This window comes from Salmo salar, chromosome ssa10 (genome assembly GCF_905237065.1).
Source record: "Salmo salar chromosome ssa10, Ssal_v3.1, whole genome shotgun sequence".
Taxonomy (NCBI): Eukaryota; Metazoa; Chordata; class Actinopteri; order Salmoniformes; family Salmonidae; genus Salmo; species Salmo salar.
In genome coordinates, this window is record NC_059451.1 from 109,810,115 (window position 1) to 109,834,718 (window position 24,604).

At 46.1% G+C, this 24,604-nt stretch overlaps 1 protein-coding gene across 6 annotated transcripts in view; it reads left to right on the forward strand.

Annotated features, from left to right (window-relative positions):
- Nucleotides 1-24,604, forward strand: part of nav2b (neuron navigator 2b) — a 184,295-nt gene that overhangs the window by 93,178 nt on the left and 66,513 nt on the right. For all 6 annotated transcript variants that reach the window (XM_045688409.1, XM_014125528.2, XM_045688406.1 and 3 more), the window contains 5 exons: nucleotides 2,679-3,723; nucleotides 4,008-4,126; nucleotides 6,664-6,772; nucleotides 8,145-8,519; nucleotides 18,406-18,531. In XM_045688409.1, the coding sequence (XP_045544365.1) occupies nucleotides 2,679-3,723; nucleotides 4,008-4,126; nucleotides 6,664-6,772; nucleotides 8,145-8,519; nucleotides 18,406-18,531 (1,774 nt within the window). The remainder of the gene's footprint in view (nucleotides 1-2,678; nucleotides 3,724-4,007; nucleotides 4,127-6,663; nucleotides 6,773-8,144; nucleotides 8,520-18,405; nucleotides 18,532-24,604) is intronic.

Consider the following 24,604-nt stretch of genomic DNA (forward strand, 5'->3'; position numbering starts at 1 on the left):
ATCCGCTAAGGGTCGGCGGTCAAACGACCTCCCCTCATCACTGTCAAATGTTCCCTAAAACACTTCTGCAAGCAGGCCTTTCTAATCGACCTGGCCCGGGTATCCTGGAAGGATATTGACCTCATCCTGTCAGTCGAGGATGCCTGGTCGTTCTTTAAAAGTGCTTTCCTCACCATCTTAAATAAGCATGCCCCTTTCAAAAAATGTAGAACTAGAAACAGATATAGCCCTTGGTTCACTCCAGACCTGACTGCCCTTGACCAGCACAAAAACATCCTGTGGCGGACTGCAATAGCATCGAATAGTCCCCGCGATATGCAACTGTTCAGGGAAGTCAGGAACCAATACACGCAGTCAGTCAGGAAAGCAAAGGCTAGCTTTTTCAAACAGAAATTTGCATCCTGTAGCTCTAACTCCAAAAGGTTTTGGGACACTGTAAGGTCCATGGACAACAAGAGCACCTCCTCCCAGCTGCCCACTGCACTGTGGCTAGGTAACACGGTCACCACCGATAAATCCATGATAATCAAAAATTTCAATAAGCATTTCTCTACGGCTGGCCATGCTTTCCTCCTGGCTACCCCAGCCCCGGCCAACAGCTCCGTCCCCCCCGCAGCTACTTGCCCGAGCCTCCCCAGCTTCTCCTTCACCCAACTCCAGATTGCAGATGTTCTGAAAGAGCTGCAAAACCTGGACCCGTACAAATCAGCTGGGCTAGACAATCTGGACCCTCTGTTTCTAAAACTATCCGCCTCCATTGTTGTAACCCCTATTTACCAGTCTGTTCAACCTCTCTTTCGTATCGTCCGAGATCCCTAAAGATTGGAAAGCTGCCGCGGTCATCCCCCTCTTCAAAGTGGGTCACACTCTAGACCCAAACTGTGTTAGACCTATATCAATCCTGCCCTGCCTCTCTAAAGTCTTCGAAAGCCAAGTTAATAAACAGATCACTGACCATTTTGAATCCCACCGAACCTTCTCTGCTGTGCAATCCGGTTTCCGAGCTTGTCACGGGTGCACCTCAGCCACGCTCAAGGCACTAAATGATATCATAACCGCCATCGATACAAGACAGTACTCTGCAGCTGTCTTCATCGACCTGGCCAAGGCTTTCGACTGTCAATCACCATATTCTTATCGGCAGACTCAATAGCCTTGGTTTCTCAAATGACTGCCTCGCCTGGTTCACCAACTACTTCGCAGACAGAGTTCAGTGTGTCAAATCGGAGGGCCTGTTGTCCGGACCTCTGGCAGTCTCTATGGGGGTGCCACAGGGTTCAATTCTCGGGCCGACTCTTTTCTCTGTTTATATCAATGATGTTGCTCTTGCTGTGGGTGATTCCCTGATCCACCTCTATGCAGATGACATCATTCTGTATACATCTGGCCCTTCTTTGGACACTGTGTTAACAAACCTCCAAACGAGCTTCAATGCCATACAACACTCCTTCCGTGGCCTCCAACTGCTCTTAAACGTTAGTAAAACCAAATGCATGCTTTTCAACCGTTCACTGCCCGCACCCGCCCGCCTGATTAGCATCACTACCCTGGACAGTTCTGACCTAGAATATGTGGACAACTACAAATACCTAGATGTCTGGCTAGACTGTAAACTCTCCTCCAGACTCATATTAAACATCTCCAATCCAAAATCAAATCTAGAATCAGCTTTCTATTTCCCAACAAAGCCTCCTTCACTCACGTCGCCAAACTTACCCTAGTAAAACTGACTATCCTACCGATCCTCGACTTCGGCGATGTCATCTACAAAATAGCTTCCAATACTCTACTGGATAGACTGGATGCAGTCTATCACAGTGCCATCCGTTTTGTTACCAAAGCTCCTTATACCGCCCACCACTGCGACCTGTATGCTCTAGTCGGCTGGCCCTCGCTACATATTCGTCGCCAGACCCACTGGCTCCAGGTCATCTATAAGTCTATGCTAGGTAAAGCTCCGCCTTATCTCAGCTCACTGGTCACGATAACAACACCCACCTGTAGCACGCGCTCCAGCAGGTATATCTTACTGGTCATCCCCAAAGCCAACACCTCCTTTGGCCTTTCCTTCCAGTTCTCTGCTGCCAGTGACTGGAACAAATTGCAAAAATCACTGAAGCTGGAGACTTATATTTCCCTCACTAACCTCTGCTGCCAGTGACTGGAACAAATTGCAAAAATCACTGAAGCTGGAGACTTATATTTCCCTCACTAACTTTAAACATCAGCTATCTGAGCAGCTAACCGATCGCTGCAGCTATAAGTTGTCCATCTGTAAATAGCCCACCCAATCTACCTACCTCATCCCCATATTGTTTTTATTTACTTTTCTGCTCTTTTGCACACCAGTAACTCTACTTGCACATCATCATCTGCTCATTTATCACTCCAGTGTTAATCTGCTAAATTGTAATTATTTTGCTACTATGGCCTATTTATTGCCTACCTCACGCCATTTGCACTCACTGTATATAGACTTTCTTTTTTTCTATTGTGTTATTGACTGCACGCTTGTTTATTCCATGTGTAACTCTGTGTTGTTTGTGTCGCACTGCTTTGTTTTATCTTGGCCAGGTTGCAGTTGTAAATGAGAACTTGTTTTCAACTAGCCTACCTGGTTAAATAAAGGTGAAATAAAAAAACTATCTCTCCCTGCCTCTGTTTGGGTTTCCCCACAGAGAGAAGTACTACGGCCTCTCCCATCATGACTGAGCACGGTCTGTCTCCAGGGCCCATCAATGGCTGCTCTTCCTCCTCCAACCCCCAGCCCAATGCAGGCAACTGCAGCAAGCCCTGGAGGAGTAAGTCCCTGAACACCAAGCACAGCACCACCTCCTCCATGCTGTCCGTCAAGCAGGACCCTCCCACCAGGCAGCCTGCGGCCACACCCCTAGAGGTCCTCCCTAAAGTCATTACCCAGAAGTCCATGCTGGAGAAACTCAAGCTTTTCAACAGCAAAGGAGGCTCCAAGGCAGCTGGAGTCCTGACTGACAGGCCGACAGGGCAGGAGACGGAGTCACGCCCCACCAGCAGTGACCTCCTAGAGGAGGCAGAGGGGAACTCCTGGCCCCCCTGTGTCATGGCGACCAGCCCCAAGCTTGCCCTGAAGGGCATTGCCCAGCGCACCTTCGGCAGGGCCCTCACCCCCCGGAAGAGCTCTCTGAAGACTGGGGAGAAGGAGAAGGACAAGGCCAGGCCCAAGGAGAGGGACAAGGCCCGGGAGGGAGGCTCCAAGCGGGGATTCATCACAGAGCAGGAGGAGCCCAAGGATGACACCAGGCAGGGGGGAGTAGGTTCAGACTCAGCAGAGCCCAAGAGGAACACTAAAAGTGCCAGCCTCATCCCAAAAGGAGGCAAGGCTGGTAGTGGCAAAAAGGAGGGCTCAGCCCCAGCAGCACACAGCGGAATACAAAAGCCAGGGTTCAAGGCAAGGAAGACCTCAGGGGTGCCCTCTTCTGGTCGAGATGGAGACAGGCCCAGCAGTTTGAGGGCCGGTGGGGGTGGTGGTCACTCGGTGCACAAGTGCCAGCTGGACAGCAGAAGCTCCAGCTCCTGCTCCAGCCTGGCCTCCTCTGAAGGAAGGTCTCACCATCAACACCACCACACCAACGGAGCGCCCCCAGTGGCCACCACAGCCAGCAACACCATCAGTGTCCAGCTACCTCATCCTCTGCAGCAATACAACCACCCCAACACTGCCACTGTTGCACCATTCATGTACAGGTACTATGCCTGCTTTGATGGACAGAGTTTGAGCTTTCATAGTTTAATAGTAGAAATATACCAGAATGTCAAACATTTTATACATACCACGTCTCAAATCTTTTAACTGACTGTCGGGATCTGTGTAAGCCTAAATTATAGTCAATGACTAATTGGAGAGGACTGAACTACATATACTTAGTGGGAACTCTACTCCTGACGGAGCGCAGCGAAAGGCACAGAGAGGCAGACTGACTCTGTGGTATTGCTCCTCATTGTCTTGTTGTTCCTGCCCTGTCCTGTAGGTCTCAGCCTGATGTGACTGGAGCAGACATGATGATGGAGGCAGCGGGGTCACTGGAGGGTCACAGAGAGACTGCAGCCTACAGCAAGTCAGCAGACAACTCCCAGGAGGACCTCACAGGTAACACCGAGTCACTATGATTTACATGCAAAGTATGTGTGTAGCTGTACCTCACAATGTCTGTCTCACTGGTTAAATCCTATATCCTTCCAAGCATACTGGACATAATGTGATTGCTGAGTGGTTATTCAATTGATTGAAACAGGGCATTTTCATACTGTGCTTTGTGACTTCAATTTCCACATCAGTTTTTCTTTGGTATTTTTTCCACTGTTACATTAAATGACGGTAGTTAGGAAGATGAGACTATTGTGAACTGTAATATGTTTCACAAACTGGCAAATATCTCATTAGCAACAAAGGATCTTGTCCCAGGGAGAGAAAAAAAATCAGCCTCTTGTTGTTCCCAGGCACAAATGAGGGTCTCTCTTCCCAGCTAAACATGTCAATACTCAATAGTGAGGAGTGCATCAAAATGCCACCATGGAGAATAAAAGGCCCAGTTTCCTGTGGATTATTTTTAGCCTCTTCGTGATGGATCAGAGATATTGCCTCAAAGTTCACAATGATTTGGCAGGCCCACACAAAGCACCGTTAATGCTGCATACAGAGTGAATGGAAAAACTCACTTGGAAACTCTGAGTTTCTCAGCCATGAAGTACTTGGGTTGGTACCGTTCATTTGGAGCGCTGCTCTGCTGCCACACTGGAAAAATTAAGAAAAGTGAAACACTGGATTCTTGAGTGAGCTTTGTATGAATTGCATGATTCGTTGAGAGAGTGGAGAGAGAGGCTTGATTTGACCCTGGAGTTGACTGTTGAAGTGATGGAATGTTGTCCTGAGGCAGCCCCAGCCAGGGGTCTATGTCTGTGTCTACCATGGCAGCCAGGAGGGAGAGAAAGGCCAGGTCCTGACTGAATCGAACAGAAATAGCTCATCTGCATGTTAAAGGCTGTGGATGTCATGGAGATGCCAAGGCTCCTCACCAAACACACTGTGTGTATGTGTGTGTGTGGTGGATGCCTGGAGAGTCCTTTCTCCCTTCTTCCATCACCCTGAGGAAATATAAAGCAGTCGCCACAGGAGGAGCGGTCAGTGCTGGGGTAGGTGTGTCAGCGCTGGGGTAGGTGTGGCAGCGCTGGGGTAGGTGTGTCAGCGCTGGGGTAGGACAGGACTTATCCCGGACAGGACTTATCCCGGACTTATCCCGGACAGGACTTGTCCCGGACAGGACTTGTCCCGGACAGGACTTGTCCCGGACAGGACTTATCAAAGTGTCAAGGAGTTGGAGCAACTAGTAAGGACTACATGGAGAGAGAAGACGTGCTTCCTCACAGAAGTGGTGAGGGTGTTGGTAAGAGTGGCAGCAACAATGACTCCTCACCCAGACGAGACAGGAGCAGAACCAGGCTGTCTCTGGGCTGCATTACCCTGGGAGGCTCCAGCCAGCACAACCAGCCACCCTGTCACATCCCCAACAGACCAATCCCAGACTAAACTAGACGGCATGCCAGTGAGCCAAACACCTGGAGAGACCAGGAAGTGGGCATACAGAGTGCTGTGACCTTGAGACAGACTGCCAGGAGGTCAGAGGTCAGAGCTGGGAGGAGAACTATGTGGAGGTGTCCAGTAAGAGGCGGAGCCGGCTGTACCAGGTGCACCTGCAGCAGACTTGTGTCTGGGATCTCTCAACTCAACGAGGAGATCCTCCTCACTATGCTGGACATATATGAGAAACATGACAGTAAGTGTGTGTGTGTGTGTGTGTGTGTGCGTGTGGGGGGGGGGTTGCCCCCCATTGCCCTCCATTGCCCTCTGCCTGTGGTCTTCAGCGCTGCTTACCTTTTAACTTCTAGACGCGGCTTCATTCACTAGCAGAACAATATGTTTGTTAATGCTCTCAAAGCATTCAGAGCATGTTCCCTTTTTTCTGCTTGCTAAACATTCTGTCAGCTCTCTTCGTTACATTCGCAAAAGTTATACAAACCCTCCATCAAAGGGCTGCTGTTAAAGCAGAGCTGCCTGTAAGGATTTAGTGGCGTTATAAAGGGTTGGTTTAGCCCTGTGAATGGGCTTGTTTGGGCTCCCTCCAAGCCCCCCTGGAATGCCTTGACTGGGAGTGCCTTGACCGGGAGTGCCTTGATGGGGGAAGGGGCAAATACATTCGAATTTGCCCTGCAAAACCCTTCACTCACCTACGGCTCATTTTAATTTGGAAAAAGGCTTTGGGTGAATTAGTGGGCTGAGCTTTTCTCCTTCCCGACACTGTCCTGTACAGCACCAGGATGGAAAACCCTGTTCTGATTGATGTGAAGGACTTTTTCAGTGTTTCCTTTCCTGAAAAGCATCCAGAATTCCTATGGAGTTTTTTGTACAAATGTTTTTTCTGGTTTGGGCTTTGATTGGCTACAGTACGTTATCTAACGTTAAGGGCCCTTTTGTTGTGAATGGTCTGTTTCAAGTGTTAATGGATATCTTTGCAGGAAATATGCACATTTCTGAGGATGTACTTACTCACAAGCCTGTGCCATGTGTGTTTGACGTGGCAGCTGTTTCAGGTGGACTGTCTCTAACAGACACCCGTCCCCTACTCCTAGGTGAAGACCCCGAGGCCAGGCGGTTGCGGACGGTGAAGGACATTGCAGATCTGAGGCAGAACCTGGAGGAGACCATGTCCAGCCTGAGGGGAACACAGATTGGCCACGGGTATGTCCTTGGCCTTGCTTCTGCACTATCTCTCTCTGTGTGTGTGTGTGTGTGTGTGTGTGTGTGTGTGTGTGTGTGTGTGTGTGTGTGTGTGTGTGTGTGTGTGTGTGTGTGTGTGTGTGTGTGTGTGTGTGTGTGTGTGTGTGTGTGTGTGTGTGTGTGTGTGTGTGTGTGTGTGTGTGTGTGTGTGTGTGTGTATTCATTTGTATTGCTCTAATGGAAGGAGAGGTTACTTTCAGTGGTTTGGCTCAGCAATTCCCAAACATGATTACATACTTACTTTGCAAAGTGCCCTCCGCAGAGGATTCAATGTTATGTCTGTTCCTGACTATCTCAGTAATGCATCAGTGATCTAGTAACAAGGGCAAAAGAACACCAAGGTGAAATTTAAACATGACAGTCATTTTGATCGATGTGGGAAAGAAGCATTCAAAATGAGGACCATTATTTTCTGGCATGTGAACCATTTGGATTCCAGCTTGTCTACATGACAGAGTCTGGCTTGGTGTCTAAAGGCTTTAGCCTGATTGACAGCAGGACTGGTAGATCAGATGTTGATGTGGAGACATCCCTCTTTTATCTCTGGCCTGATGAATCAGATGTGTTGCCCAGTTGCCTCGTCCTGAGCCCAGCCATGAAATCAGCTTGGAGGGGTTGAGTGGACCCCTGTGGTCAGCCAGCACGAGGTTAAAAGTTGCTTTTGTCTCCGAAGTCGATAAAAGGGGAGAAAAAACATGAAGAGCACTCCTGGTGGGCTATTCTACAATGCCCAATGGATTTCTACTCTCTTTAGCGTCATATGGAAGTGAATCATGCAATTCAACTAGTAGGATTGTTCAGTCAGAACAACATTTTTAATTGTAGATAAGTTGCCCTCTAAAGTGCATGTAAATGCAGTCAACTTTTCACGCTGGACTGGCTCATCTCTTAGACTCTTTCTCTTGCATGGTAAGTACTCTCCATCCCTTACATATATTGTTTAGCACATTGAATGTGTTGCTATGTAGTTCAGTGTTCTGATCTGTAGTTTGTTGTCTCAGTGAGAGGGAGTGTAGTTCAGTGTTCTGATCTGCAGTTTGTTGTCTCAGTGAGAAGGAGTGTAGTTCAGTGTTCTGATCTGTAGTTTGTTGTCTCAGTGAGAGGGAGTGTAGTTCAGTGTTCTGATCTGTAGTTTGTTGTCTCAGTGAGAGGGAGTGTAGTTCAGTGTTCTGATCTGTAGTTTGTTGTCTCAGTGAGAAGGAGTGTAGTTCAGTGTTCTGATCTGTTGTTTGTTGTCTCAGTGAGAAGGAGTAGTGACTCCTGACCCACCCCACCCTACCCTTCCTCGCCCCCCTCTCTCTCACCGTCTCTCTCCCTCTCTCTCTCTCCCCAGCACCCTAGAGAGCACCTTCGACAGCAGTGTCACCACCGAGATCAGCGGGAGAGGCATGCTCAACCTTTCCCCCCGCCCCAACCCAGCGCTGCCCTGGCGACTGTGCCCCTCCAGCCCACGTCTGCAGGCAGGCGACGCCCCCTCGGTGGGGAATGGGTACGCAGTGGTGATGCGGGGCAGCTCCAGTGGCATGGTGAGCCCAGAGGACGGGCGCTACCTCCGCAGCAGGCAGACACCAGGACAGGAGAGTAACACTATGTGTGACCTGTCAGACAAGATGGAAGAGCTGGAGGGCGTTACCATAGAGACCACAGGGTACATGAGCGATGGGGACGTGCTAGGGAAGAACATCCACATGGACAAAGTCACCAGTGGGTGAGTGCACACAGCATGGCCTATATTACCGTTAAGACAGGTGCTGCATCTAACCCAGAGTGCACAAAATTAAAAAACATCTTCACTGATTTGTTAGTCAAGGGAGACTACTTATGATATGATAGACATATAAGTGAACTCTTTTGTACTTTTGTCTATTCAACTTCCAAAGGGAACCAGGAGAAAGCAGTAGGCCTAACCCTGCTTTGAAGGGACTACTACACCACAGGGATGTGGCGCAATTATTGAATGTCTCACTTTTCAGTTTTCTTGCCAATAGATGGCAGTGTTTCAGTGTCTGGCAGTGCTCTCTGCTGTCTCTCATTTGTCAGTAGTAGCTTAGAGAAAACTCCTGAGTCTGTGACAGCAACAGATGGGAGATCACTTGAGATATCAGACATCATCTTTCATTTGGAACATAGCTTGATAACATGCTGTCTTATTGGAAGTTAGCATGGTTCTTATAGACAGAAATCTATTTTTATATGTGCTTTCACATGCATCATTATTCTGACCATATATCTCTCTTGACACATCCAAACAGACACCCTTATGATATGATCATATATGCCTACTAACAAAGCAGGCAATATTTATTTGCTATCCTGCTTTTTCTGTACATTGCTAACTTATGAAAAGTACTAACTGTTTCAGGCAGTATAAATACAATGTGTACATGAACCACTAGCCTAGGCTGTACTGTCAGGCTTCATTGTCTTGGCTGTGGGTACAACCTTGACATTGAAGCAAAGATACATGGGATTAAGGCAACACAGTACTATTTTCCAGTCATAAATCCTTACGCCTTGATCACACCGACAGCAGCATCATCTGGATATGTGTGCAACAAAAGTTTAACATTCCTTCTGCTACCATTTCTGTCAAGCAGTCTACACATACAGTTTGACGCATACGTTCGATAAATCCAACATATGCACCACACAGAACGCACTGCAACTGCCTCTGCACCCCAATGCTGCAGGGCAAATGCAGCGTTCCATTGGAAATTAATGTTCTTCTGGTGTACTAAAATGCAATGACGCTGTCAGTGTGCTTATGGAGTTTCACAGAGAGCCTACTTGTTTGTTTACCAAAGATTCCCAGTATGAGGTTGGATAGACATGGATTCTCCACAGTTTCTTTCTCGTGGGATTCTGATTGGACTGTGTGTCGATGGGCATGCTTGTTCAGATCAGGCTGAAGTTGAAGAGAGTTTGATTTAAAAATAATCTTGCCTTTGTGCCCTAGAGAGAAAGCAGGTCATGGGAAATATTCTCCTCAGCATTGAGATGACACGAGACAGTGAAAGCTCTCATCATTTACAAAAGTCTCTTCTATTCATATACAACATGCACTCCTAAAGAGAGAAGTCTGGTCCAAGGCTGATTGTAGTCTTCTCCTTTACTGGGCCTCAGAGATTAGGTGGTAACACACCCGGGAACACTCACACACAGTCAACCAGAGGTCTTATTCCAACATTTCTCCACAGAGGTGAATCATGTGACACAGAGCCAACTGCAGGTCAGGATACGTCTGTTGATGATGTGATCACATATGCTGTGTGTTTCATCTCACTAGAATTGGAGCAAATAAGATGTTTATTTTGCCATCATATCAACTGAAATCAATTTTTATTTGTCACACGCGCCAAATACAACAGGTGTAGACCTTACAGTGAAATGCTTACTTACAAGCCCTTAATCAACAATGCAGTTTTAAGAAAAATAAGAGTTATGAAAATATTGACTAAATAAACAAAAGTAAAAAATAAAAGAGTAGCAATAACGAGGCTATATACAGGGGGTACCGGTACAGAGTCAATGTGTGGGGTACAGGTTAGTCAAGGTGTAACGAGTGCGCTGAGAGTCAGGAAGCCAGTTCAGGGAGTGAATACATTTAATAAATAAATGAACGAAACACAAACAGCGCACCGACATGAAACAGAAACAATGACGACTCGGGAAGAAACCAAAGGTCAGGTAATCAAGGAGTTGATGGAGTCCAGGTGAGTGTCATTATGCGCCTAACACTGGTGACAGGTTTGCGCCCTAACGAGCAGCCTGGTGACCTAGAGGCCGGAGAGGGAGCACACGTGACACAAGGTAATTGAGGTAATATGTACATGTAGGTAGGGGTAAAATGATTATGCATAGATAATAAACAGCGAGTAGCAGCAGTGTAAACAAATAATAGTCCATGTAGCCATTTCATTAATTGTTCAGCAGTCTTATGGCTTGGACGGAGAAGTTGTTAAGAAGCTTTTTGGACCTAGACTTGGCACTCCGGTACCTATTGCCGTGCGGTAGCAGAGAGAACAGTTTATGACTAGTGTGGCTGGAGTCTTTGGCAATTTTTAGGGCCTTCCTCTGACACCGATATAGAGGTCCTGGATGACAGGAAGCTTGGCCCCAGTGATGTACTGGGCCGTACGCACTGCCCTCTGTAATGCCTTCCGGTCGGAGGCCGAGCAGTTGCCATTCTAGGCAGTGATGCAACCATTCAGGTTGCTCTCGATTATGCAGCTGTAGAACTTTTTGAGGATCTGGTGACCCATGCTAAATCTTTTCAGTCTCCTGACGGGGGATAGGTGTTGTCGTGCCCTCTTCACGACTGTCTTGGTGTGTTTATACCATGTTAGTTTGTTGGTGATTTGGACCTCAAGGAACTTGAAGCTCTCAACCTGCTCCACTACAGCCCCGTCGATGAGAATGGGGGCGTGCTCGGCCCTCCTTTTCCTGTAGTCCACAATCATCTCCTTTGTCTTGATCACGTTGAGGGAGAGGTTCTTGTCCTGGCACCATACTGCCAGGTCTCTGACCTCCTCCCTATAGGCTGTCTTGTCATTGTCGGTGATTAGGCCTGTTGTGTCATCGGCAAACTTAATGATGGTGTTGAAGTCGTGCTTGGCCATGCAGTCATGGGTGAACAAAGAGTACAGGAGGGGACTATGCACGCACCCCTGAGGGGCCCCCGTGTTGAGGATCAGCGTGGCAGATGTGTTGTTGCGTACCCTTACCACCTGGGGGCGGCTCATCAGAAAGTCAAGGATCCAGTTGCAGAGAGAGGTGTTTTGTCCCAGGGTCCTTAGCTTAGTGATGAGCTTTGAGGGAACTGTGGCACTACGGCACAGGTTGAAACAGGGACTGGATGCTGGAGAACTTGTATGTTGCTCACTACAATTATCCGTATTATACTATTTTCCTCTAGGAACCGGAAGCAATTGAGAATGACAGTGGAAACATGGTCCTTGTCCTTGTCTTGGTGATATGATAGCACTTTGTTGAAGTTTAGGTTAACCACACTAATCAAAGGGTGTGCGTGAACACAGACATAATAGTAAGTTCACCTGTCAACTCAAGTGGGTTTCACTCTGTTTTGAACCAAACACCTCACGTGATCGAGAGTTCAGTAAACTTATGGGGGCTTGTGATGTTAGTACAAATAAATAGTCAGCTGAGGACCTGCAGACTAACTGGCTCTGCTGTTGTTCAGTAACCAGAGTTAATGGATGGCCCTTTGCAGGCACACAGCTCTGAACCCAAACATTGGCAGAGATTTAAACTGGACCTTCAATTTATTGATTTGATGCCCTATGAAGAGCGAGAGTGACCAACATTAGACCACTTCTATGGCCTTGTGCTATAGTCAGGTGGGTTGTGGTTGCTACTGGGGTATAGTACCATAGACCTGTTTGGAAATGTATTGTTGTGTACTTGGTTTGCTTACATTAGATTTAAAAGAAAATTCTTGCTTAATAACTCTGAGCCAGTCAATGAGTCATCTCTTGTGGTGATTCTCATTGCGAAAGGCAATTAATCATAACTCATCTTTTGTTTCCCAATTGGGTGCTGTAGTTGGTTCACAGGAAAGGAATAGGCTAGACTCATTCCTCTGACAAATGTTAGGGCTTCTTACCTGTCTGGCTGGTTAGTCAGCAACTGGTCTGTCCAACTCAGCTTCAATAGCTGCCTATAGATCCAATCAGTCGGCCTCAAAACACTCAAAAGAGTTATCCCTAGTAGGAAATGTGGCTGCTATTTAGGGCTTGTGCTTATCAGAGGAAATTCCGGCTATTTGTTAATGTTAGTGCTGCCAGGCTTTGCATGTAATTGGTACTTCCTGATCTCTGAGATGAAAGGTGCTTTGATTAAGGTTGGTGAGTGTCTTCCACTCATCACTCACGATCAAGTAGTAGTGGGTCGTTCCACGAAATTAGTGCCTTTTGCATTCCTTTGATATTTTAAGGAGAAATTGTGCACAAATATTGAAATGTAAAAGCCTATTATATTAAATGATGTACCCTTTAATATAAACCATAGACCATTTCCTGTTGGAAGGTGAACCTTCACCCCAGTCAGAGGTCCTGAGCAGGTTTGGAGCAGGTTTTCATCAAGGATCTCTCTGTACTTTGCTCCGTTCATCTTTCCCTCAACCCTGACTCCCAATCCCTGTCTCTGAAAACATCCCCACAGCATGATGCTGTCACCACCATGCTTCACCGTAGGGATGGCGCAAGGTTTCCTCCAGATGTGATGCTTGGCATTCAGGCCGAAGAGTTCAATCTTGGTTTCATCAGACCAGAGAATCTTGTTTCTCATAGTCTGAGAGTCCTTTAGGTGCCTTTTGGCAAACTCCAACGAGCTGTCATGTGCCTTTTACTGAGGAGTGGCTTTCGTCTGGCCACTCTACCATAATGGCCTGATTGGTGGAGTGCTACAGAGATGGTTGTCCTTCTGGAAGGTTCTCCCATATCCACAGAGGAACTCTGGAACTCTTTCAGAGTGACCATAGGGTTGCTCAGTTTGGACTGGCGGCCAGCTCTAGGATGAGTCTGGGAGGTTCCAAACGTCTTCCATTTAAGAATGATGGAGGCCACTGTGTTCTTTGGGACCTTCAATGCTGCAGAAATGTTTTGGTACCCTTCCCCAGATCTTTGCCTTAACCTGTTGGGGGTAGGGGGCAGTATTGACACGGCCGGATAAAAAACATACCCGATTTAATCTGGTTACTACTCCTGCCCAGTAACTAGAATATGCATATAATTGCTTTGGATAGAAAACACCCTACAGTTTCTAAAACTGTTTGAATGGTGTCTGTGAGTATAACAGAACTCATATGGCAGGCAAAAACCTGAGAAGATTCTGTACAGGAAGTGGCCTGTCTGACAAGTTGTTGTTCATCTTGGCTCTTTTTATTGAAGACTGAGGATCTTTGCTGTAACGTGACACTTCCTACGGCTCCCATAGGCTCTCAGAGCCCGGGAAAAAGCTGAATGATATCGAGGCAGCCCCAGGCTGAAACACATTTACGCTTTTGGCAAGTGGCCGATCAGAGGACAATGAGCTTAGGCGCGTGCACGAGTCGACCCCGTGCTTTATTTTCTTTCCTCTTTTTACCTAAACGCAGATTCCCGGTCGGAATATTATCGCTTTTTTACGAGAAAAATTGAATAAAAATTGATTTTAAACAGCGGTTGACATGCTTCGAAGTACGGTAATGGAATATTTCGAATTTTTTTGTCACGAAATGCGCCATGCTCGTCACCCTTCTTTACCCTTTCGGATAGTGTCTTGAACGCACGAACAAAACACCACTGTTTGGATATAACAATGGATTATTTGGGAACAAACCAACATTTGTTATTGAAGTAGAAGTCCTGGGAGTGCATTCTGACGAAGAACACCAAAGGTAATAACATTTTTCTTATAGTAAATCTGACTTTGGTGAGTGCTAAACTTGCTGGGTGTCTAAATAGCTAGCCCTGTGATGCTGGGCTATCTACTGAGAATATTGCAAAATATGCTTTCACCGAAAAGCTATTTTAAAATCGGACATATTGAGTGCATAGAGGAGTTCTGTATCTATAATTCTTCAAATAATTGTTATTCTTTTTGTGAACGTTTATCGTGAGTAATTTAGTAAATTTTTAGTAAATTCACTAACCTTTGATGATCTTCATCAGATGACACACCTAGGACATTATGTTATACAATACATGCATGTTTTGTTCAATCAAGTTCATATTTATATCAAAAACCAGCTTTTTTACATTAGCATGTGACGTTCAGAACTAGCATACCCCCCGCAAACCTCCGGTGAATTTACTAAATTACTCACGATAAACGTTCACAAAAAACATAACAATTATTTTAAGAATTATAGATACAGAACTCCTTTGTGCAATCGAGGTGTCCGATTTTAAAATAGCTTTTCAGTGAAAGCACATTTTGCAATATTCTGAGTAGATAGCCCAGCCATCACGGCTAGCTATTTAGACACCCACCAAGTTTAGCCCTGACCAAACTCCGATTTACTATTACAAAAGTTTGATTACCTTTGGTGTTCTTCGTCAGAATGCACTCCCAGGACTGCTACTTCAATAACAAATGTTGGTTTGGTTCAAAATAATCCATTGTTATATCCAAATAGCGGCGTTTTGTTCGTGCGTTCAAGACACTATCCGAAGTGTAAATAAGGGTCACGAGCATGGCGCATTTCGTGACAAAAAAATTCTAAATATTCCATTACCGTACTTCGAAGCATGTCAACCGCTGTTTAAAATCAAGTTTTATGCCATTTTTCTCGTAAAAAAGCGATACTATTCCGACCGGGAATCTGCGTTTAGGTAAACAGACGAAAGAAAATAAAGCATGTGGTCGACTCGGGCACGAGCCTGAGTCTCACAGTACTGTGACCAGCCACTACCCAAACGCGCTACTTTTTTTCAGCCAGAGCCTGCAAAGCCACGATTCAGCTTTTTGCCGCCTTCTGAGAGCCCATGGGAGCCGTAGGAAGTGTCACGTAACAGCAGAGATCCCCTGTAATGGATAGAGATAATCAAGAAGGGCAAGAAATTGTCAGACAGGGCACTTCCTGCATGGAATCTTCTCAGGTTTTGGCCTGCCAAATGAGTTCGGTTATACTCACAGACACCATTCAAACAGTTTTAGAAACTTTGGAGTGTTTTCTATCCAAAGCTAATAATTATATGCATATTCTAGTTTCTGGGCAGGAGTAATAATCAGATTAAATCAGGTACGTTTTTTTATCCGGCCGTGAAAATTCTGCCCCCTAGCCATAACAGGTTAACGAGAGTCTTGTCTTTAAAATGCTGTAAAATAGTCATATGTTTGAGAAATTGAAGTAATAGCATTTCTAAGGTATTTGAATAACGCGCCACAGGATTCCACTGGCTGTTACGTAGGTGGGACGATTTCGTCCCGCCGGCCCTAGAGAGGTTAACACAGTCCTGTCTCGGAGCTCTACAGACAATTCCTTCAACCTGGCTTGGTTTATGCTCTGACATGCACTGCCAACTGTGGGACCTTTTATAGACAGGTGTGTGCCTTTCCAAATAAAGTTCAATCAATTTAATTTACCAAAGGTGGACTCCAATCAAGTTGTAGAAACATCTCAAGGATTATCAATGGAAACAGGATGCACCTGAGCTCAATTTCAAGTCTCATATCAAAGAGTCTGAATACATATGTAAATAAGGTATTTATTTTATTTTTAATACATTTGCAAACATTTCTAAAAACCTGTTTTCGCTTTGTCGTTATGGGCTATTGTGTGTAGATTGATGAGTAAAATGTTATCAATTTTAGAATAAGGCTGTAATGTAACAAAATTTGGAAAAAGTCAAGGGGTCTGAATACTTTCCAAATGCACTGTATGGCTCTTTTGTGTGTCACTGTTTGTGAAATCAAATCAAATGTTATTTGTCACATGCGCCGAATACAACAGGTGTAGACATTATAGTGAAATGCTTACTGACAAGCCCTTAACCAACAAGCAGTTTTAAGAAAAATAAGTGTTAAGTAAGAAATAAAAGTAACAAATTGTCAGAAACATTATGTACAAAATAAGTTACAAATAACACGGAAAAACACACACAATAGCACAATTGGTGTCACATCTACTCCCTCTCCTCCCCTCCGGCGTTCAACGTCACCGGTATACTAACCGCCAGTCCTGGGATCCATCATTACGCTCACCTAGGATCCATCATTTCGCACACCTGGGATCCATCATTACGCACACCTGGGATCCATCATTACGCACATCTGGCATCAATCATTACGCGCACCTGCACGCCATCATGAGGCACACCTGGACTCCATTACCTCACTTATTACCTCCTCTATATCTGGCACTCCCTTAGGTTCATTCCCCAGTCAGTATTGATCCTGTGTTTATGCTACAACGCTACTGTTATGTTGTCTTGTTCCATGTTTGTTGTTTTATTAAACATTTCACCTGCACCTGCTTCTCGACTCACAGCATCTTCGTTACAATTGGTTAGGGGACCGTAAAACGGCAGCCATCTCCTCCTGGTCTTGGGGCTTTTAGTGCCTTCAGTTTAGGGTCTGCACCTTTTGATGAAGTTAGTGTGCCAAACCAAGTAATGAATAAAACCAGGACAGGTTAATCAGTGGTCACATTAACCTTTTGCTTTCCTTAAAGCCTGAAATTCATATTTTCAACAATGATGTGTGAGCTGTCATCATCTATACACACCAAATCCATTAATATACATGGTTATACTCTGGTACACACAACACTACAACAATGGTAACATCATCTTTTACACTTTTGGTTTAGAAAACCCCAGGTTAGCTCTCTTAACAGTTAAAGATAGAAAATGCTTTGCTGTAACAATACCATAAATATCTTAGGAAAGTAGTATTACAAGGTTGGGAAGCAGTTTTACATGTTTTATGAGTGGCATTTTAAACAGTGAGACAGTTACCCTTGATTTCCTGTCACACTTTAAGACAAGCTGACACTCCCTGTGTCACCTGGATTAGCATGAAACCGTGCTGGGGATTATGTAAAGTCACAGGGATGATGGTAAAGCTAAGCTTTCAATGGGACTGCCTCAATGAATTTATCTCACCCTAAACTGGTAAGCCTGTGGTGTTGCTCTGGGCTAAAGGTATGACAATAGCCCCCTAAATGGTTAACTGAAAATGGGTAAGTATGGCGAGTTACTTGGTGTTGACTGAGAGCAAATGAGAATGTTTATTTAGCTGCGGAGGCGTGAGTGTCTCGTACGCCCTCCGCATATAATGCTGAGATGATTTTGGCACGTTTTTGTTTTATATGTTGTAATATCTTCAGTCTACAAGCCAGCTTAAAAAAAAAAAATCAAATCCCAACCTCTCCAACTGCAGAGATGGTGTGACCATTCTGAACGCCTGTGCCATATTCTTTTATTAGGTTGACAGGATATATTTTGATTGTTTTTTCTTTTTGAACTGTCTTATTTACTCTGACATCACACGCATACTATGTGGAATAACAGCATTAGTGTTAGCAGATGTTTAGGTTAAGACACTAACAAACCCTGACCACTTGTTGTTTATGATATGAACCAAATAAATGTCTCTGGCTCTCACAATGCATTTTCATGATGACATACCTCATGGTTTTTCTATATAGGGGTCAGGAAGTCAGACACATTATCAAAGTAGGTAACAGGATTGTAATGTGTTTGAGGTTGTCAGTGAGGTGGATTAGTACAGCCTGCCATGGTGACGCACAGCAGAGACAGGGACTGGGTCAGAGACAGGGACTGAGACAGGGACTTAGACAGGGACAGAGAAAGAAACAGGGACAGAGAAAGAGACAGGGACTGAGACAGGGACAGAAACAGACAGGGACTGAAACAGGGACAGAAACAGACAGGGACTGAGACAGGGACTGGGACAGGGACTGAGACAGGGACTGAGACAGGGACTGGGACAGAGACAGGGACAGAGACAGGGACAGGGACAGAAAGTGACAGAGGCTGAGAACAGAGAAGAGAGAAGAGGGCAGACACAGAGATTGAGACAGGTACTGAGACTGTGACTGACAGGCCTGTTGTGTTGTGTGTCTGCAGCTACATGACGGACGGTGGGGTGGGCGTGTACACACGCCGCCTCAACCGCCTGCCGGATGGCATGGCTGTGGTCCGAGAGACACTCCATCGTAACAGTTCCAAGGGCCAAGGGGACGCCACCGACAGGTATGTCACCACCCCTTCCCCTGTCCCCTAACCTCTTGCCTAGTTAAATAAAGGTTAAATAAAACAATTAAAAATAAATAAAACCTCACTCCACCTGCAGTGTCTGGGTCAGGTGAGGCTTCTGTACAGACATCCAATAGGATCAGTCTGGAAGCAACAAAGCTGCCATTGTTGGGAGGCTGACTGAGTCTGAGGAAAACAGAGTGATTGTTTTCCTCAGTGCCACAGGCTATGGACACACACACACATGTACACATAGACACTCTACACACATGTACACATAGACACTTTTCACACATGTTAACATAGACACTCTACACACATGTTAACATAGACACTCTACACACATGTACACATAGACACTCTACACACATGTACACATAGACACTCTACACACGATAACATAGACACTCTACACACATGATAACATAGACACTCTACACACATGATAAAATAGACACTCTACACACATGATAACATAGACACTCTACACATGATAACATAGACACTCTACACACATGATAACATAGACACTACACACATGATAACATAGACACTCTACACACATGTACACATAGACACTCTACACACATGTACACATAGACACTCTACACACATGTTAACATAGACACTCTACACACATGTACACATAGACACTCTACACACATGATAACATAGACACTCTACACACATGTACACATGTACACATAGACACTCTACACACATGTACACATAGACACTCTACACACATGTACACAGACACTCTACACACATGATAACATAGACACTCTACACACATGATAACATAGACACTCTACACACATGTACACATAGACACTCTACACACATGTACACATAGACACTCTACACACATGTACACATAGACACTCTACACACATGTACACATAGACACTCTACACACATGTACACATAGACACTCTACACACATGTTAACATAGACACTCTACACACATGTACACATAGACACTCTACACACATGTTAACATAGACACTCTACACACGATAACATAGACACTCTACACACATGATAACATAGACACTCTACACATGATAACATAGACACTCTACACACATGTACACATAGACACTCTACACACATGATAACATAGACACTCTACACACATGATAACATAGACACTCTACACACATGTACACATAGACACTCTACACACATGTACACATACACACTCTACACACATGTACACATTGACACTCTACACACATGATAACATAGACACTCTACACACATGTACACATAGACACTCTACACACATGTACACATAGACACTCTACACACATGTACACATAGACACTCTACACACGATAACATAGACACTCTACACACATGTACACATAGACACTCTACACACATGTACACATAGACACTTTTCACACATGTTAACATAGACACTCTACACACATGTTAACATAGACACTCTACACACATGTACACATAGACACTCTACACACATGTACACATAGACAATCTACACACATGATAACATAGACACTCTACACACATGATAACATAGACACTCTACACACATTTACATTTAAGTCATTTAGCAGACGCTCTTATCCAGAGCGACTTACAAATTGGTGCATTCACCTTATGATATCCAGTGGAACAACCACTTTACAATAGTGCATCTAAATTTTTTTTTGGGGGGGGGTTAGAAGGATTACTTTATCCTATCCTAGGTATTCCTTAAAGAGGTGGGGTTTCAGGTGTCTCCGGAAGGTGGTGATTGACTCCGCTGTCCTGGCGTCGTGAGGGAGCTTGTTCCACCATTGGGGTGCCAGAGCAGCGAACAGTTTTGACTGGGCTGAGCGGGAACTGTGCTTCCTCAGAGGTAGGGAGGCGAGCAGGCCAGAGGTGGATGAACGCAGTGCCCTTGTTTGGGTGTAGGGCCTGATCAGAGCCTGAAGGTACGGAGGTGCCGTTCCCTTCACAGCTCCGTAGGCAAGCACCATAGTCTTGTAGCGGATGCGAGCTTCAATTGGAAGCCAGTGGAGAGAGCGGAGGAGCGGGGTGACGTGAGAGAACTTGGGAAGGTTGAACACCAGACGGGCTGCGGCGTTCTGGATGAGTTGTAGGGGTTTAATGGCACAGGCAGGGAGCCCAGCCAACAGCGAGTTGCAGTAATCCAGACGGGAGATGACAAGTGCCTGGATTAGGACCTGCGCCGCTTCCTGTGTGAGGCAGGGTTGTACTCTGCGAATGTTGTAGAGCATGAACCTACAGGATCGGGTCACCGCCTTGATGTTAGTGGAGAACGACAGGGTGTTGTCCAGGGTCACGCCAAGGTTCTTAGCACTCTGGGAGGAGGACACAAGGGAGTTGTCAACCGTGATGGCGAGATCATGGAACGGGCAGTCCTTCCCCGGGAGGAAGAGCAGCTCCGTCTTGCCGAGGTTCAGCTTGAGGTGTGATGATCCGTCATCCACACTGATATGTCTGCCAGACATGCAGAGATGCAATTTGCCACCTGGTTATCAGAAGAGGGAAAGGAGAAGATTAATTGTGTGTTATCTGCATAGCAATGATAGGAGAGACCATGTGAGGATATGACAGAGCCAAGTGACTTGGTGTATAGCGAGAATAGGAGAGGGCCTAGAACAGAGCCCTGGGGGACACCAGTGGTGAGAGCACGTGGTGTGGAGACAGATTCTCGCCACGCCACCTGGTAGGAGCGACCTGTCAGGTAGGACGCAATCCAAGCGTGGGCCGCGCCGGAGATGCCCAACTCGGAGAGGGTGGAGAGGAGGATCTGATGGTTCACAGTATCAAAGGCAGCAGATAGGTCTAGAAGGATGAGAGCAGAGGAGAGAGAGTTAGCTTTAGCGGTGCGGAGAGCCTCCGTGACACAGAGAAGAGCAGTCTCAGTTGAATGACCAGTCTTGAAACCTGACTGATTTGGATCAAGAAGGTCATTCTGAGAGAGATAGCAGGAGAGCTGGCCAAGGACGACACGTTCAAGAGTTTTGGAGAGAAAAGAAAGAAGGGATACTGGTCTGTAGTTGTTGACATCGGAGGGATCGAGTGTAGGTTTTTTCAGAAGGGGTGCAACTCTCGCTCTCTTGAAGACGGAAGGAACGTAGCCAGCGGTCAAGGATGAATTGATGAGCGAGGTGAGGTAAGGGAGAAGGTCTCCGGAAATGGTCTGGAGAAGAGAGGAGGGGATAGGGTCAAGCGGGCAGGTTGTTGGGCGGCCGGCTGTCACAAGACGCGAGATTTCATCTGGAGAGAGAGGGGAGAAAGAGGTCAAAGCACAGGGTAGGGCAGTGTGAGCAGGACCAGCGGTGTCGTTTGACTTAGCAAATGAGGATCGGATGTCGTCGACCTTCTTTTCAAAATGGTTGACGAAGTCATCCGCAGAGAGGGAGGAGGGGGGGGGAGGGGAGGAGGATTCAGGAGGGAGGAGAAGGTGGCAAAGAGCTTCCTAGGGTTAGAGGCAGATGCTTGGAATTTAGAGTGGTAGAAAGTGGCTTTAGCAGCAGAGACAGAAGAGGAAAATGTAGAGAGGAGGGAGTGAAAGGATGCCAGGTCCGCAGGGAGGCGAGTTTTCCTCCATTTCCGCTCGGCTGCCCGGAGCCCTGTTCTGTGAGCTCGCAATGAGTCGTCGAGCCATGGAGCAGGAGGGGAGGACCGAGCCGGCCTGGAGGATAGGGGACATAGAGAATCAAAGGATGCAGAAAGGGAGGAGAGGAGGGTTGAGGAGGCAGAATCAGGGGATAGGTTGGAGAAGTTTTGAGTAGAGGGAAGAGATGATAGGATGGAAGAGGAGAGAGTAGCGGGAGAGAGAGAGCGAAGGTTGGGACGGCGCGATACCATCCGAGTAGGGGCAGAGTGAGAAGTGTTGGATGAGAGCGAGAGGGAGAAGGATACAAGGTAGTGGTCGGAGACTTGGAGGGGAGTTGCAATGAGATTAGTGGAAGAACAGCATCTAGTAAAGATGAGGTCAAGCGTATTGCCTGCCTTGGGATTATGGGGGGAAGGTGAGAGGGTGAGGTCAAAAGAGGAGAGGAGTGGAAAGAAGGAGGCAGAGAGGAATGAGTCAAAGGTAGACGTGGGGAGGTTAAAGTCACCCAGAACTGTGAGAGGTGAGCCATCCTCAGGAAAGGAACTTATCAAGATGTCAAGCTCATTGATGAACTCTCCAAGGGAACCTGGAGGGCGATAAATGATAAGGATGTTAAGCTTGAAAGGGCTGGTAACTGTGACAGCATGGAATTCAAATGAGGAGATAGACAGATGGGTCAGGGGAGAAAGATAGAATGTCCACTTGGGAGAGATGAGGATTCCAGTGCCACCACCCCGCTGGCCAGATGCTCTCGGGGTATGCGAGAACACGTGGGCAGACGAGGACAGAGCAGTAGGAGTAGCAGTGTTATCTGTGGTAATCCATGTTTCCGTCAGCGCCAAGAAGTCGAGGGACTGGAGGGCAGCATAGGCTGAGATGAACTCTGCCTTGTTGGCCGCAGACCGGCAGTTCCAGAGGCTGCCAGAGACCTGGAACTCCACGTGGGTTGTGCCCGCTGGGACCACCAGGTTAGAGTGGCAGCGGCCACGCGGTGTGAAGCGTTTGTGTGGCCTGTGCAGAGGGGAGAGAACAGGGATAGACAGACACATAGTTGACAGGCTACAGAAGAGGCTACGCTAATGCAAAGGAGGTTGGAATGACATGTGGACTACACGTCTCGAATGTTCAGAAAGTTAAGCATACGTTGCAAAAATCTTATTGACTAAAATGGCAAATGATACATTACTGCTGGCTGGTGAAGTAGGCTAGCTAGCAGTGGCTGCGTTGTTGACTTTGTTTGAACGTGTAGCTGGCTAGGTAACCTCGATAGTTTCAGTACTACACCCTATCATGATACAAAAGCAACTATGTAGCTAGCTAACATAGCACTAATCAAGACGTTCCTTTGTAATGTATTTGGTTTCTACAATGCTGCTAGTCGGTAATAGTTGGCTAGGTTTGGAAAAATGGCGTCGCGGGGGACGAAAATAGCTGGCTAGCTAACCTCGATAATTACTCTAAACTACACAATTATCAAACTATGACAAAGACAACTATGTAGCTAGCTAACACTTCACTAGTCAAATCGTTCCGTTGTAATGTATTAGTTTCTACAGTGCTGCTAGTCAGTAAAGGTTGGCTAGCTAGCAGTGGGTTTGATGATGACTAGGTGTGTTGACTAAGTCTGGAGTCTGGACAACGGCGTCGCGTCGCGGCGCGGCTGGCCAGCTAACCTCGATAATTACTCTAAACTACACAATTATCTTAGATACAAAGACAGCAAAGACAACTATGTAGCTAGCTGACACTTCACTAGTCAAATCGTTCCGTTGTAATGTATTAGTTTCTACAGTGCTGCTAGTCAGTAAAGGTCGGCTAGCTAGCAGTGGGTTTGATGATGACTAGGTGTGTTGACTAAGTCTGGAGTCTGGACAACGGCGCCGCGTCGCGGCTGGCTAGCTAACCTCGATAATTACTCTAAACTACACAATTATCTTAGATACAAAGACAGCAAAGACAACTATGTAGCTAGCTGACACTGCACTAGTCAAATCGTTCCGTTGTAATGTATTAGTTTCTACAGTGCTGGTAGTCAGTAAAGGTCGGCTAGCTAGCAGTGGGTTTGATGATGACTAGGTGTGTTGACTAAGTCTGGAGTCTGGACAACGGCGGCGCGGCTGGCTAGCTAACCTCGATAATTACTCTAAACTACACAATTATCTTAGATACAAAGACAGCAAAAACAACTATGTAGCTAGCTAACACTACACTAATCAAGTCATTCCGTTGTAATGTAATCGTTTCTACAGTGCTGCTAGTCGGTAGAAGTTGGCTAGTTGGCTAGCTAGCAGTGTTGACTAAGTTAGGAGGACGAAAACAGCTGGCTAGCTAACCTCGATAATTACTCTAATTACTCTAAACTACACAATTATCTTTGATACAAAGACGGCTATGTAGCTAGCTAAGAAAAATTGCTCAGATCAAACAAATCAAACCGTTGTAATGTAATGAAATGTAATATTACCTGC